General features: G+C 35.4%; 1 protein-coding gene across 1 annotated transcript in view; it reads right to left on the minus strand.

Moving 5' to 3' along the window:
- FIG4 (FIG4 phosphoinositide 5-phosphatase) overlaps positions 1–16,833 on the minus strand; it is a 51,485-nt gene that overhangs the window by 15,770 nt on the left and 18,882 nt on the right. Inside the window, exons 8-19 of the mRNA XM_036380126.2 lie at positions 15,726–15,826; positions 15,077–15,239; positions 14,428–14,525; positions 13,388–13,521; positions 12,815–12,931; positions 12,384–12,429; positions 11,399–11,547; positions 8,728–8,894; positions 5,825–5,963; positions 3,086–3,144; positions 2,378–2,525; positions 1,475–1,558 (exon numbers count right to left, since the gene is read on the minus strand). Of these exons, the coding sequence (XP_036236019.1) occupies positions 1,475–1,558; positions 2,378–2,525; positions 3,086–3,144; positions 5,825–5,963; positions 8,728–8,894; positions 11,399–11,547; positions 12,384–12,429; positions 12,815–12,931; positions 13,388–13,521; positions 14,428–14,525; positions 15,077–15,239; positions 15,726–15,826 (1,405 nt within the window). The remainder of the gene's footprint in view (positions 1–1,474; positions 1,559–2,377; positions 2,526–3,085; positions 3,145–5,824; positions 5,964–8,727; positions 8,895–11,398; positions 11,548–12,383; positions 12,430–12,814; positions 12,932–13,387; positions 13,522–14,427; positions 14,526–15,076; positions 15,240–15,725; positions 15,827–16,833) is intronic.

A 16,833-nucleotide genomic window follows, 5' to 3' on the forward strand; every position in this document is an offset into this window, starting at 1 on the left:
CCTCTCAGCTTCTCAGAAGGAAAAAATCCTAAAAAAGGATTTTTAATGAAAAGATGTCTGCGACACTGAGGAATGGAGCAAGTAGCCAAACTGGTAAGAGTGTTATCCTCACCGCACTCCCAACACGTACCCAGCCAAGATCTAAGTGTCCTTGGGACCTGAATGCCTACAGACAAAAAGAGATGTCACCAAATTTCCTTCAGAAATGTCTTAGATCAACAGATGATGACAAATCAGCGAGGCAAAGGTACTGCCTTTTGCAAGGCTAAATATGGGTGAGGTGCAAGAGTGAAGCCATGTTTTACCCTACAACACAGTCACTAGAGGGGAAGCCTTCTAAGTGATACACAGGGAGTCCTGGAATGTGGCTTTGATGGAGTTGATTCTCTGTCCCACATCAACCCCTAAAAATCACAGCAAAGAGCTTGAATAGAAGTGCCTGAGAAAATATGGCCGTTATATAATGGTCAACTATTTAATGGAGTACCTGGAGACAAATTAGTCCAAAATCTGACATTTTATCAAAGCGGAAGTATAAAGCTTACCCTCAAAATACTCATAAACTCAATTCTTAGCAGAGACGAACTGTGTAACATTGAAGATTCTTCCTGTTTATTCCCAGGGAATCAGTAGCACAAAATGAGGTTCTACTGGTGATAAGCATAGTCTACTTTCAACATTTATTTACAATGAGACTCTCAGGACAAGAGCACACGAGAGTCCAATGTTCTAGTGTTTAACAAAACAGCAAGTTTTCAGAGGAACTTATAATGCTGTGAAAGCATAGTAACTACTGACAAAAGGTTTCCTTAATATGAGCTACCAAAGAGAGAATTAATTCAGGAAGATTCTGCACAGCCCTTGTGGGACACAGCAGTGGAACAAAGAGAGTAACAAAGCAGGTCCAGGATGCAAAAGCAGCTAAATGAAGCATTCATTGGTCTCAGCAAATGTTGCTGGATTGTTTTATATAATTTTATCCATAAATGTTTTAATAACATATTTTATCAAAGACTATGCTGAAATTGGCATTTATTGCTGTTTCAGAATATGCACTACACATGAAAAATTTATTATTTTTTTAAAGACAACAAGAAAATATGCATCACTGTCAACTCCAATAGAGAACAGAGTTGACACTACAATGAAGAGATGATGAAATTTTAATAACTTTTGTGTATTATTGATAAAATCTTCTCATGAATTTCACTTTGAGGAATCAGAGAAAACAGAAAATATTAAACAAGTTGAATTAAGAATTCCTAGTGTTCAATAAAAATTCCTAGTGTCAAATAAAAATCTCAAATTAGATGTGACTTTCAAAGTGTACAATTCTGCAGTATAACACCAATGAATTTTTTATTTCCAGTGTAACAATGAATATTCTTCACAGACACACAGATAAGAGTTTATATATTTTCATTACAATTTCACTACTATTGAACCAGAACAAAATTTCTGATTTCAGACTTACCCCAACACAGATTTTCCAGTTTCATCAGGTTTACGAACAGTGAATGGACTTGGATCAATTCCCACATTCTTAGGCATAAAATCTCTGCCAAAATAGAAGAAGTGTTTATGAACAAAGTGCAACACATAATTTTTTTTAATTTTCTGGAAGAACCACCTCTAACATCTACCTGGGAACTAAAGAAAAAGAATCATCATAATGAGATATCAAATTCTAACTTTGTAATTTCAAGTCGATGTACATATAACCTAGGTATTTAAAAAGCTTTCAGTTGCATTATTTAGTTCCATAAAACATCTGGAAGTATCTGTGCTCTGTAAGTGCCTTACATCTGTAAGGCACTGTGCTCCATTCCTGTGCTGAAGAGGCCTGATAACTTGGGGCTTCATACATCGCTTTCAAAATGCTGCCAACACACAAATTGGGTCAAACAGCTACATGAAAAATAATCTGCCTGGAAATCTTTAGCCAAACCATGATTCAGATCATGCTTTGAATAGCCAGCTGACTGCTGCCAACAAAAAACCAAAAAACAAAATATCTGACCAGCTGGTAGAGCCAGTTGAACTGAAGAAAACAATTGCAAAATGAGAGCAGAACAATGAGAAAACAATTGTTTTGAAAGTAGCTTCTGTGATCTGAATCAACAGAGAAAAGTTCATCTCTCAGGCATCAAATGCCCAGACACTAGGCACTCCATAACAAAAAATAATTGGAAATCTAATTGCTATTTTTACAGATTTTTTTTAGAGTAACATCTCCATGTAGCATTGTGATTTAGTTTCAAGAACTTGGCTAAATTTGATATAATACGTATTTAACCTAATAAATCAAATGCATATTTAATTTACACCACATCAACTTCCATTCAAGGATTTAGAGTCACAAACCATCCCAATATACCTTGTAGAATTGGTCATTGCCAAGCAGAAGGTCTCATCAAAACTGCTCAACTCATATGGCCTAAAAAACTCATTGTGGATATCAATTTCCTCTTCATATTTGTGGAATTTCTTCACTGTCAACTTGCGTCTGTTTTCAGCACATGTCACTGAGGGGGGAAAAAAAAAATCTTTTTACTAGCAATTACTGAGTCTTGCAAAAATCTAATCCAACAGTAGCCTGCTCACCTAGCCACCATACCAGTCATATCTCCTCTGAGACAAGGAAATATGACATGAAGAAGATGCATTGCACATCTTTAATAAATATGCATTATCAACCACTGTAATTTGATTTCACTTTATGATGACAATTCTTAATAAAATATGCTCCACAGCACCCAGAGAAATAAGGCTATATTGTGTCAACTGTGACAGGAATAGGACCACCAGCACAGACTATAAATATATGCTAATAGACAAGAAAAAAAAATTAACTGTGCCCTGGGTCACAAACATGAAGGTCAAGTTTTAGCACTCAGGTAGCTCTTGCAACCTGCAATTGAAAAATCATATCTCCTTGGAGGGGGGAGGGGGTGGAGAAATATTTAAGAAACCATTATGGAAACATTCTTTTTTTTCAGATTTGGGATAGAAATTAAAAAACATTTGTGACTAAAACTTCTTTTTCAAGATACTCTGCAAGGCAAGGAGCAAATATAGGTCCTACCTTCATCAAAAGGAAGAGGTAAATGCTTTAGCACACCTGTGGTCCACCAGTAAGTGTAGCTGTACAGGAAAACCAGAACCACAATTGATACAGGAGATTGGATCTTGCACCCACCTATCCATCACCCATCCATACAGTGTCACTTCAGCAAACATTGCTGATTTGGAGGGAGGATTTCAACAGGTCCCTGTCCAACTACTTTGCTCTTAAATCAAGAAATTTAAACACACAAAACTCAATACAGGTATGGACAGAAATGTGGTTTCGTTTCATTAACAAATACATTTCAGGTGCCTACCTCTACAGCACTGAAAATTAATGTATTAATGTCTTTGTACATATCAAAAGTATTTATGTATTTCTCTTGTTCTGGTCATTGGAGGATGGGAGGAGTGAGGGGAAGGCATCCCCTCACAGATGTTATTCAGATCCCAAAATTTAGGAAAAATGTATGAAGAAGTGAAGATCAATGATAATAAGATTGGATGACTGTCAAAGCAGCTGATTTCTACAGAAAGAAATATTTGATGTAACAGCTGTCATAAGTCTGAGAGCTGTTGGCATATCTAACAGCAAAATTCATGCCCTGCTGGAAGCTTATTCAGAATTTCTGTAAAACAACAAAGGAAGTCAAGCAACATTCATAAAACAAAGCATGTTTTAGCTTTCATTCATGTTTACACATTTTTATTGTCTCTTCTAAAATACACTTTAATTCTTCTCTGATTTATTCTGATAGTTTCTTCTACTTCATTACATGGAATGAAAACACAATTGTCTTCATTGATTTTTATTTCAAATACTTGTGTATTCACAATACTGTGAGGGCTGTAATCAGTATTAATGTGGTTATCTCCTACTCCTGTCAATGTAGCCATCTGCAGCAGACACAATGGGCGTATTCCCATGGCCAGGGATAGGCTTGTTAGTGGGATTTAGGAGATGGTACAGGACAGGCAGGAAAACACACTTCAGTTCCAAGAACTGTGTATATCCTAGACAATAAGGAATGAGTTATGCCTGGTGGCCCTGCCTCCTCTCAAAGTACCATGCTAGTAAGCAATTTTCTCCAGTGCCTTCAGAAATTATGCACTGACACACCTAGTTTTGTTGCCAGCATAAATGATAAGCAACATGGCAACACAAGATCTCCTTTTCCATATTCCTTTCACGTGAATCATTAATTATATAGAAGTAAGATATGAACCTTATTAAATATCTTCCTCCTGATAAGGAGGCAATTACAATATAGGAAAGGCACAGACAGTCAAAGACGTTTCAATGACAGGAAACATCTTCCTTCTCCTGTACCCTTGATTTCATTACAAGTGTTGTTATTTCTTTTGCTGCTGTGCCCAAGGAACCTAAAAGAGGACACTACACAGACAGGCAGGGAGAAGTTACACAAAGAACTCGTCAAAATGTTTGGTAGAAACAAAAAATTACTTAGAGGAGTTTTTTCACAGATTTATTTCACCTAGTTATTACAGGAAGGTGTAATTTTATTCACATAATGAAACATCTTGATTGTACATTATAACTGCTCAGAAGAAATTCTGGTTCGAGTGAAAGGTAAAAAATAATTAACAAGCAAATGAAGAGTACCAATATTTCTTTTTAATATTCCACCTCATTTGAGAACAGTATGTGTGACAAATAAGAGATAGCCTGTTTTAACAGAGTAACAGATGAAAGGGAGACAAGAACATTTGCATATTTGCAATATATCAGCTGAATTAATTTTAGACATACAATAATGTTCAGAATGAGTAGCTGAGAAAATTAATATTGCATGTTTAATGTGTGCCTGAAATAGCACTTGGTTGTATGGCTCATATAAGCTACCTTTAAGAGAAGCCTCAGGAGACAATACAGGAGGACACAATTCAGAAAGAGCCATATCATGTGCCAGCTGCTGCGACAGGTTAACAGGATAAGCAGCCAACAGGGACTGATCACACTGGTTAAACACTTGCAGTTTTGCCCAGACAAAAATCTAAATGCAGGTATTCAGGTCTGCCATTTGTACTAAAGGGCTTTACAGCTCACAAAATGAATAAAGATAAAACCAGCCAAAATCCTAAGAGATTGTTTAGTTGACAAGTTGAGTACTGTCCATTTTGTTAAAATGGATTTTTTTAAAAGCCCAGTATTCATAGTCTTCAAAAAATAATTTCCCTCTGTGAAGCAATTGAATTACTTTAAAATCTTATACTTTATTACCATACGACTACAGTGGAATGCAAATGAAGAAAAATAGTCTTAAAACAGGCTAGACATAGGCTGAAAGGAAGGCAGAAAATCATGGGTTTTTTGGAATGGACAGCTGCAGACTAAGTGCAGTACATAGAAAAGTAAATGTTATCCTTTTCATATAATCTCAAATTCAACCATTAATAAATCTGACAATGAAGAATGCACCTATATATTAATGAAACTGTAGTAACTGTACTTCAGTTCAACACTGAAGCATTTTACACTGAAGGATCGAGTTTCATATGAAATTAAACTTATATTTAAGTACCAAAGGAAATTAACATACTAAACAAACCCTTTGAAACACCAACATTCAGCATTTTATGGTAATCTCTTGAAGGTGTTTTTTAAGCTTTTGTATAAACATAAAATGCACTAAGCAAGTTTTTCACAGGCTGACCTAATTATTGGATTAGCAACATGTATTTTTTACAATGTATTAGAGCAGTACCAAATAAAACAAAAAATAAGACAGCAAAATACCTTTGCCTGGTCTGTGACAGACTGAGGGTGTTCTTGTGATGCAAATAAAAATCAGTGGGAAGTTCCCAGAGATGTGGCTTTCCTTCTGCAGGCTTGAACACTCCCAGAAAGAGATTGATGGAATCCTGCCTGTCCGCATCTGTTAGACAAGAGGCACACTTAACACCAGGAGCACTGCACAGCTCAGGCCCATTCAGACACTGCTTCTCTTTGCTCATCAGAGACTGAGTGTGTGTCCTATGACTGCTGCAGGGCCCTCTGGGCTTCAAGCAGCACCATGGAACTTCATTTACAGCAGAGCTGCTACATTGCAGGGCACGTGGGGCTGGTACCAACGCTGCCTCTTCCCTGGCTTCTCCCTCAGGAGCCCAGACTTGGCAGAAGTCAGACCTCACACTGCAACTCTGTCTCCCACATGTGTGCATGAAGCACATGCATAGATTAAGGCATGTTTCAAGAAATCTGACATACCTTAGTGAATTTACTGCAGCCTAAATAACTGAAAAATGACTTGATGAAATTAAACAATATCCATACAACACAAGTTCCCAACAAAACATACAAATGATTAATTCTTTGGGATTTTCTTGCCAATACATAGTAAAATGATTAAATTTCATAAACACCTTTTAGTAATTTGGACTTGTTCCCTGTTGGTTTAAACCATCAATTTAGGCTCCACCAAATTATCACTCAATACGTGTCTTACTTTTTCTGATCCATACAGCTTAATTAGTAGTAATTATCCTAAGAGTGTTGAGGTCAACAGATGAAAACACTTTCTTATAAGACTAGATTATTTTTAGATTCATGTATTTTGAATGATAGACAAGCAGTAATGTGTGGCTAAGAGATTTATTTAGGAAGCAGTGATAGTAGGCCTCTTTCAACCTTGCTCTGAATCTTATATACTGTATGACCCCAAGCAAATCACTAAAATTTTCTGAGTCTGTTTAATTCAGGTACATAAAATACACAAGCATTAAAAAAATGTTTCTCAGATCAGAAACACAAGGAAATGCTGATTTATGAACTAGCTAGCCCTCAGATTTTTATTTGCATTTTAAAGGATATATGATTAATAGCAACAATAATAAATGCAGTACAGCAAATCAGCACCTTGTTCTAAAACTGTTTCCTTTTTCTCTGCTTTCTTAGAAAACTTAAAGAATAAAATGATCTCTCTTAATGTGCCTCATTAACAAGCTAGCTGTTGCCCTCTGAACAGGCAGTGTAGGACAGCGAACCTTTAAATTTCATTGAAACAAATATTTTAAAACTCCATACTAAAAATGCAACAAAGTAAATATAACATCGAATGCTACATTTCAGCAATGTCATCTTCAAACACAAGGAATGCATACAGCACCAAAAATATTTGCCTCAAATGGGATCAAGTACCAAAATCCTAAATAAATTGGGGAAAGTGTGCAGCACTTTTAAGAAAATTTCAATCAAAGACGGTATTGACTTCAGTAAAGACTAATGTTTATTTGTGTAGTTTCCTACAAGTTCATTGAGATTACGAGATGGACTTCATTTATTTCTCAATTTTTTCTTCTTTTTGTAACATCTTTTTTGGAACAAATTCTTTTATTACTAGAAGACATGCATATCATGACTATACTTGCAAGCAGACCACAGCCCCAGATGTGGACCTAGAACTTTGCTCAGGCTTCTACCGAACCGTTTCATTGGTTGGCATAAACAGCTCAGAGATTTGTTCCACCTTCTATGTCACAGTACAGGTGACACTGCAAGTGTGCTACCTTTGGCTCAAAAGAATTGATGAAGCCAGACTTTATTGCCACTGCAAATAATAAGAGATTGCATCACTGAAATAAACAAGTTCTCTATTTCCCATTTAGTTTGGACATATGATACACAAATTACGTGGTTTACGTTCAGAAAAGTTACTCTGAATGGTGTGGTCTCAACATTGTTATATATACAAAAGCAATAATTTCAGCCAAAGAAAACAGATTACTGAAGTATTTCTAGCCATTGTCCAACTCACTGTTTTGAAGTTCACAGTCTCTAAATAATTGCAATCTGCTAAGACAAAGAAAAAAAAGGCACCTCCACCCCTGGCTATGCAACTTTTGTGAAAAAGAGTAATAGAGGACTGACAGAATATTTATAACACAGTAGCACTCAGTGTTTGCACTTCTGACATGTCTTAGACCGTCCTTTGATCATTCTTTTAGATCTTTTGCAAGACTTCTAAACACACCACAGGTTTGGTTTTTTTAAAATTTTTCATAAAATAAGGCTCAGCATTTTTCAAAGAAGTTTTCCCTTAGCAATGTTGCCCAGAAGAAAGTAGAACACTCAGTGTTCAACTAATGAGTGACATGAGCTAATAAAGGAATAAGTTAATATTTTACAGCTTATTTGAATGAAAAAACCTAGCTTTTTTACTTGGTTTTTGAATTTAATTTTATCTTTTCTACCACAGATTTAACAGTTTGTAGCTCCTATTTACACAAAAAAATTACACGCATTACAGCTTGCTTGTTTTGAGCTCTCAGAAACAACACAAGAAATACTCCACATGAAGCCTTCTACTCATGTTTAGATTTACCAGTTTCCTTATATTTGCTGAAGTCATTGTGTCCATCATTTTAAAACTCTGCAACACCTACCTGCTCCTCTACTGATCTACAAATGTCACTGACAGATGCAGTGCTGCATCTGTGCATTTTCTAAATAAAGGGTTGCATGCTACAACACAGGATAAATAAATATATCATCAAATCAGAATACCTATTTGAGATGTTACAAAATTATTTGGAAATTATAGTATAGAGGAACTCTGCCATAAGGTCATAGTGTAGATTACTGAAACATCATGAGTAAGATGTTTTGTAAACAATGGCTTGAAAGAAAGCACTTAAATTTACCTGAGAAAGCATTACTGTAGTATCTTGAGAGTGTTTGCATAATATCTTTGGAATGCTGAGTCCATGGAGCAATCTTTCTGTAAGTTTTTACTCTGTGGACAAGCTGAGAGCCTCCATACTGCAGAGAAAGTGTGTCCCCATGATCTTCATATAATTCTTCAAATAATCTGAAGGAAAAGCAAAATATGTCATCTATGAAACTTCTGAACAGAATTTTAAAAGAGAAAATATAATAAAGTCTTTCTGCAAGTGCAATACAATTTCTTTGCCTTTATTCAGATAAATATGTGAAAATTCTATTCAGACATAATAATTACTAAGAAGGTTTAGACTTTGAGATTTTCATTACTTTTTAATATAAAAGAAGAGGTTCACACAGCGTACGCAGTTCTGTAGATTGAGGAAGATTAACATGTCCTACTACTTAATGGGGAGAAAATAAACAATATATCGTCACTAAGCAAGGCACGTTTAATACACTAAAAGGACAGAATATATCAATATCTCAAGGCTACATCTTCTGTTAAGTACATCAGGAATGCAGTTAGCATTACCTTCCAAAAATCTCTGCAGTTACAATAATGATGACTCAAAGGTACAAAATTAATAAACATGACTTGTAAGAAAAGTGTATGGCAGTCAGGTAACATTTGCTGGAGCTGGAAAATCTTGATGTAAGTAGAAAGCAAAAAGAATTGGATAAGAATTGACTTAGGAGAGCTGGCTAAAAAGTTCTCTGGCATCAAGAAGTTGACACTATCCAAACTGGGACTAGTTCAAATAGCAAAAATTAAACAAGCTTCATATCAATGACAAAAACAAGACAAAAAGAGGCTATCTTAAGGAGATGGTGCTCAGTCTAAAACATAAGAGACAGGTGGGTGCTTCTCAGAAATGGAGACTATGGCCTTGCTTGAGCAAGACAATGACAAGGATGATATTTTGCTAAAAAAGACGGGCAGTTTAGTTAAGAGGCAAAAAAAACCCCAAACCAGAACAAAACAAGCCCCAACCCCATCCCAAAACAAAAAAGCAAATCCAGTCATTAAACTTGTTCGAATGTGTTTCACATCAGTATAGGAAAACAAAGTAACTCAGGCATCTACGTGTAATACTTGCAGAGCAAAAAAGTCCTTGGGGAGTGAAAAGGAAGATAGAAACAAACAACAAAATAATTTGTTTTTTTAAAAAGCACCAGAACAAGACAACAAAAGCATTCCCCTAATAAAGTTTCCAACAAAAGGGACAGTATTGTATATGTAACCTAGCAACCATCTGACTGAAGTTCTACTGGAAAGGAGCTGGATGAAGAAGACTTCTCTGAGCAGCAAATCCATTTCTGTAAAAACTAAAGAGCTGTCCAGCAAATCTTCTGTCCAAGGTCAAGTACAAAAAGATCAATTAGAAGGAAACATCTGCTAAGTAACTTTAAAAAAACAAAAGAAAAACTCCAAAACAACAGACAAAAAAAAACCTCAAAGAAATAATCCCAAGCCCACCTGCCTCTACAGACATTGTTCAAAGATCATAATACCATGTATGAGAATCTCATTTGTTTCTTTGGGTTTGGTTGGTTGGTTTGCTTTTGTTTGACCAGTAGCCCCAGGAGGCTGCACAGCAAATGGTATTGGCAGCAGGAATTATTCATTCCCAGAGGTAAATGTGCAGCTCCCAGCACCTGGGACATGGTGGATCAGAGGCACAGGCACAGCCACCAGGCAGAGGCCAGGAGGCACCCACCTACCGAGAGAACCAACATGCTGCAGGTGAGGTGGTTTGTGCAGCACATACCAGCTCCAGGCACCAGGCAAGTGCTGGAAACTAGTGGGAAAAAAGAGGAGGAGCTGAAGGTATATCTCAAGTGAAGGGGACTGAAGCAAAACTACTTGTGGTTTCTGAATACAAGTTAGGTCTCCATGCTCTAAAACTATCAAACCACTAGTAAAAATCAGCAATGAAGCCATAAGTTTCATAATCACAACAACAGCTTAAAAGAGTAAAAGCACAGCACCTTAAAGACCCCTAAATTAATTTCTGAAGCATGTGTACAAGTTAAGCAGCTTAGTTTACCCTTAACCCCAAAGCATTTCAATACAAATGCTGGGTTTTCATAAAGAGTTTGAGGATGCTTGTATAAATACCATTGACACCTGATCTGAAAGAACAATTTTGCTGAAAAACTTTTCTTCAATAAATCAAAAACCATGAAATCTTCCCAAAGAAAAAGTAGGAAATAGCAAGGTAAGATGAACTTATATGCAATTACGAGTTTGGCATTCTCCATGAAAGTATGTATTTACTTCAGTTTTCACTCTCAGTCAGCATTTTGCCTCAAGCAATTGAAACAAGTGCAAAAGACTGGGGCAGAGGTTTTCTTAAATTATTTCAAGGGAAAACACATCTCTTTAAGTTCAGGCATATAAAAAGAATGAAGTCAAGCAGTTATATCATAAGACTGATTAATATTCTTTTCCAGAAGATCGAACTTTCAGCATGACAGGATTTTCTCATGATTTCAAATATCAAAGATGTTTTAAACATGGACAAATAAACATGAAATCATTCCAGCAGAAATAACTGTACGCTTCTTCTACATGGACAAAATTCTCCATAATCTCTTGACTCAAAATTAACATTTAAAACCATGACACACTCTTTTAATCTATCTTACCTTACAGCATCTGTATCAAATTGTAAATTTGGTTTATCAATCAATCCCAATGAATACAACTGGTAGGCCAAAGCACATTTCCCCACCATAAACTGGGCTGTGTTAGTGCGATCTAAACAGTCCACACAGTTGGTTCGGAGGACTCCAGTCTGGTGAAGCAATCCAAATAAAAGATTTATCTTAATCAACAAATTACTACAGTCATGCTTACTACTTTTTTGCTATTAGCTAAGTCTTATCAAATCTCAAATTATGTCAAATTTTATCTGCTCTGCTGTTTATCTTCCCTCAACAAACATATCCCAGTTATCAGCTAGTACAGGAATGGTCACATGCTCTCTAACTTACAAGAAATACAAAATTATGAGTGGCAAGTCAAATCTTAAGAATATGCCCTGTGTTCAGAGTATGTAACCCTAACATTCAGGTATAAATTTGATATTGTATGGTTTGTAGTTTAGTCAGGACTTTTCTGACCTTAAAGGAAGACATGTTTCTAGTTTTATTTTCTTTTAGTGCTGGAAACTGTAACAATGTACAGAATATTCAGCACTGGTGAAAATGTCAGTAACCCATGTTCCTGTCTATGAATATGCTACCAGGGTTAAGTATGTGCTTATTCCTCACTGCTTCTGTAGAACATTTTATGACACAGTGCTAAAATGCTGCTGGTTTAACTTTCACTGCACTGATAACATTACAGACTGAACAGTAATGGAAACCAGTTTAAAATACAAGCATTTCTCAGACTAAGTCCAGCAAAGATACAATTCCAACACCACACGGTTTTGGGGTACCATGCAAGAACTTAAGACCCTAATTCCCAATTAGATTTCTAGGAACGACAGCCATAATAATATGTACTATAAATATCAATTTAAGAGCAATCTGTGAGTCACCAATCAGGCATTTAAGGGAAATGAATCACTGTTCTTTGGAAGTGCTGACCTACATCACTATGAAGTAAAGAAGTATATTTTAGTACCTGCAAGCGACCAGTGGAAACAACACAACCTCCCAGTTCATTCCACCTGAAAAAGAAACAAAACAAAATGACTTTCAAATGATTTAATAAAATAACAGATCATATCAGGTATTGATCTGCTCAGTGACAAATTGTTACTTCTGAATTTTCAGAGACTTGAGAGACTTCATCTGCAGCAGTCTAAGCAAATACAGTTTCTATTTTAAAAAAAGTTTTATATTTTGTATTTATAAAACCATAAAATCCACTGGTTAACAACAGATTCAGTAACATTTAGATGACAATTATCTTATTAGTATGCCTCAAAAGAAGTCACTTGGTAATTTCTAAATTAGTCAGCCTTAAAATAACAATTTAATACACATAGAAATTCCAAACAGCTTTCAAAGGAATAGGTGTTATTCATTATGCATCAAATAAATTATAGGTACTTTTCATCTGGACGCAAGATACTGCAGTAGGAATCTGGTCGATTTACAAAAAATCCAGTCTTCTTCACTACACTTTCTGCAATCACATTCAGTCTGTCAAGGACATTGCAAAGTTTGCTGAGGAGAGGGGAAAAAAAGAGATAGTCAAAATATATTAATACTAAAAAAAGTCTCACTACATAAAAAGTTTTTCCATAACAAAAATTATTTAAAAACAGGCCCATAGCACAGCTGTATTCATTCAACTGTAATTATGCTTATAGCTCTCTTAGATTCTACAGGACAGAAAGACTGACTATGTCTAAGCAATTTTGCTTCTTCTTGATAAAAACATTATATAAACTAGAAGCAGAAGACATAAAAAACCTAAAACTCCTTGATTTTTACATCATACAGATTTTTTTCTACCAAACTTTCTGTGATTCAAAAACATGAATGAGGCAGAAAAGGATGTATGATCATCCTAAATCACATTTCCTTGTTTTGTTTGGAAGCTGCTGTTTTATTCAGTAACATTTGCTTCTATATGTGCATTTCAGTCACAAGCACTAGTATAGAAAATACTACTTCTACCTTTTAGTGTATTTGGCCATATCCCAGGGTATATATATAATTGCATGCTCTGGGGGTAAGAACTGGTTGAGATATGTCACAGCAGCAACAAGTTCTTCACTGAGAATCCTTTCATGCTTTCTTTTTTCACGTTCCTTTAGCAAAAAGAAAAGGAATTTAACATCAAAATTTTCATTAACAACTGCATATAACCCATACACGTACGCATATATAATGGAAAGCAAAAGTGGAAGCTGTAGCAACAGCAGGCAGTTCTTCATAAATAGTACAATAAAAATAAGAACAGAAAAGATAGAAAAATCTGAACATTCTAGGTTTTAACAATCATTTGCTATTAGTAGTAAAAGCCACCTGTTTCAAACATGCATAATCATTGGCTGAAAAATGGTATGCTGTAAGCGTAAAGAAGAAAACACAGAAATAAAAGTGGCTATGTAGATGAAATGGAGAACCACAAAAGAGAAGAAAAAACACAGGCCAAAAGGGAAGCATTCAATTCAGTTGTGGAATACAGGAGGAAAAGGGAAATTCTTCTTCATTACTGGCAGGAGATGGCAAACAACAGCTCCCACCTCCCAGTCTTGCAATTATTTTTGAAAATCAGAATTGTGTTGCCATTGCCTGAATATAAAATTTGTTTTCATAGAATCACAGAATGGTCTGGGTTAGAACAGACCTTAAGATCACCTAGTTCCAATCTTGCTTTGAATGGAACCATACTATTTCAGTAGTTATCAGTGCTAATTTAAATTTAATGATAAATTTATTTGGACTTAGATCTAACGGGTAATAGCAAAAACCTGAAAAGAACAGTGAAAGATTACTGTAAGAAATCTCTAAACATGGGAAATCTTGTTTTTGAAGGGCTGTAGTAGAAGCAAAGTTATGTACTATATCCTGTAGGATGAGATTTATGAAAAAAATATTTCACTTATAAGCTAATATTAGTTTTAGAACATAACCAAAATTATGCAGTGACTCTACAGAAGGAAGCTTAATATTAAAAATCAAACACCTAGAACATATTCAAAATATTGTACCTTCACAAGATTCAATATAATAATAGGAGAGCCAAATCTCTGAAGCATTTGGTCAAAGTGAAGAGCAGCAACATGTGCATAAGGATCTGCTTGGTCCACTGAAACAAACACAAATTGAAGATGATAATAAGTGAGCTGTAGAATTTCCCCTTAATAGTACTCTACACCAAAGATGCATTAATTCTCTGGTAGTAATGACACAGTTAAATACTTCCCCCTCTTTTCATGTAAAAGCTGTTAAAAAATATTCCCTTTGCCGAATTGCAGGCAGCTTCTTAAATTTTCATGAAATGCCAATACAGAACAATTATTCTGGCCCCATTAATCTCAGCCCAGACATTTTCCACCATTTTCAACAGGTTTAATATTTTATCCACGATACTAAGATAAATGTAGCTAACTTCACACACAAAGTAATACAAAGAAAGCTCACATCTTCAAACAGAAACATTTCTTATTTAATTTCTGAATGTGAAGTCTAAGATTGAGATTTTTTCCATAATTTTTTACTTTGAATTATGGCTTCACAAAGCACAAGTGAACAGACAATTTGCTCATTTTTGCAAATTCAGTTTTCACTTATCTCTCAGATGTTCCTTTAGGACAGAGCACTAACCATAATCTATCACAAAGAATAATTTGTACACACGTGTTATAGGTGGCTTAGGCATCATAGTTGAAATATCTTGAGACCAGTACAGAGGGACAGACCCTCGAACCTGAACATAGGAAGAATAACTCCCCGCAGAAAATGACATAACTGAAGCATCATAAAGTATTTGTTCTGTTTCCACTTCATTAGCAACATCTCCCTAAACCAAACAGAAATACACATATGATGTAGACATGACATTCAAAGCTGCATGCAGTACAGAGAATTGATCATTACAAACAGAGCACAGTTAAACTGTGAGACACTGAACCACAGTAGTGAGAACAACACTGAAGGTTAAATTCCCATTTGTCCCTAATGAATATTTTTATTCAGTTTTTTATTTCTTCCCTCAGTTTGGAAATAACATTATCTCTAAGTGTAAAAAACCAAAACAAGTGCCAAAAAACCAAGTGGTAAAAAAATCAATACAATTTAGAACTATTATATTTATTATTTTAGGAACAATTATATTATGCCAATGAAAAATGCAATGATACCTGTGATAATATCATCTAATAGCATAATTTATAGCCAAACCCTTAACAACCCTCCAAACTATTTCAGCTCTTCAGTCAGTCAAGTTCAAGCTTTCATACTGGGGAGAGGCAGGAGGAAACAACCCCTAAAATCACATTTGATTTACCTCACAGTTTGCTCCTCGTTTCAGAAAACGTGTTCCAGCAAATTTGCTTGATCTTCTGGCTATCAGAGTGACATATATAGGGCGGCCATATATTAACAGTTCTTGAAAGAGAAGTTAAGGTTTACATGTCACATGCAATTTTTTGTTCACTTACTTTATGCACGCAAAAATAAGGTCTAACAAAAGTGTATGAAACTGATAGATCTGATTTACTAAAATCACCTTAACAGTGGTATCACTTCCAGACTTATTTTGCAACTGGAAGAGAACATTGCCCTTTCCAACAATCTGTTTTAAGAACTTTGAAAAGCAAGTACATTGCAATACATCACCCACTTTTCAGAGCCTACAGAAGAGAAGCAGCATTTCTATTTTATGAAATGACAATGGAGGAGAAATGGATACAAGATACACCTAGCACAGCAAATGCTGCTTTTGTGAATACTGGGATTAAAACTTGGGAGCTTCATTTTCAGATGAAGTGTATTTTTACCCTCTAATTATTTGTTTGGAAAAATATACAAATTTGCAACCACTTGAGTAAAATAACTGAAACCCAGAGGCAAACACGCTATTGATGCAGTGGTGGCTTTTTTACAGTCTTTTTCCATTTTACTAAAACCAAACAGAATCAGAGGCTAGTGTGACTACCATTGCTTCCTCAGTGTTAGAGAGGCACAAGAAAGAGTTAAGAAGATATTTGCTCACTCCTGCAGCTGCAGGCATAATGTTGGCAGTCAGATCCAGCTTTGATTAAGTAAGACCACAAATGAAATAGTGGTATATAAAAGCAGATCTAGTTTTTTTTTCTGAGGAGTAAGCCAATGACCAACAGTCTTACAATCATAAAACAGCAAAATCAAATTTTGCAGACACCACTAATGTTAACGTCATAATTGTTTATGCTTCCCCAGAAATTTTAAGCTAACATGATAGTGTTGGTGAATAAAACAGTGTCTTTGTAATACACTAAATTCTTAACACATAACCTGACATTTCTTTGGACTGTGATATGCATTTGGACTTTTGCTTCTTCTGCTACAATGTACATAGACCCTTTTAACCATTTAAAATAGTATATAGTCAAGAAAAGACACTTCACATGTCC

Source organism: Molothrus ater, chromosome 3, assembly GCF_012460135.2.
Source record: "Molothrus ater isolate BHLD 08-10-18 breed brown headed cowbird chromosome 3, BPBGC_Mater_1.1, whole genome shotgun sequence".
Taxonomy (NCBI): Eukaryota; Metazoa; Chordata; class Aves; order Passeriformes; family Icteridae; genus Molothrus; species Molothrus ater.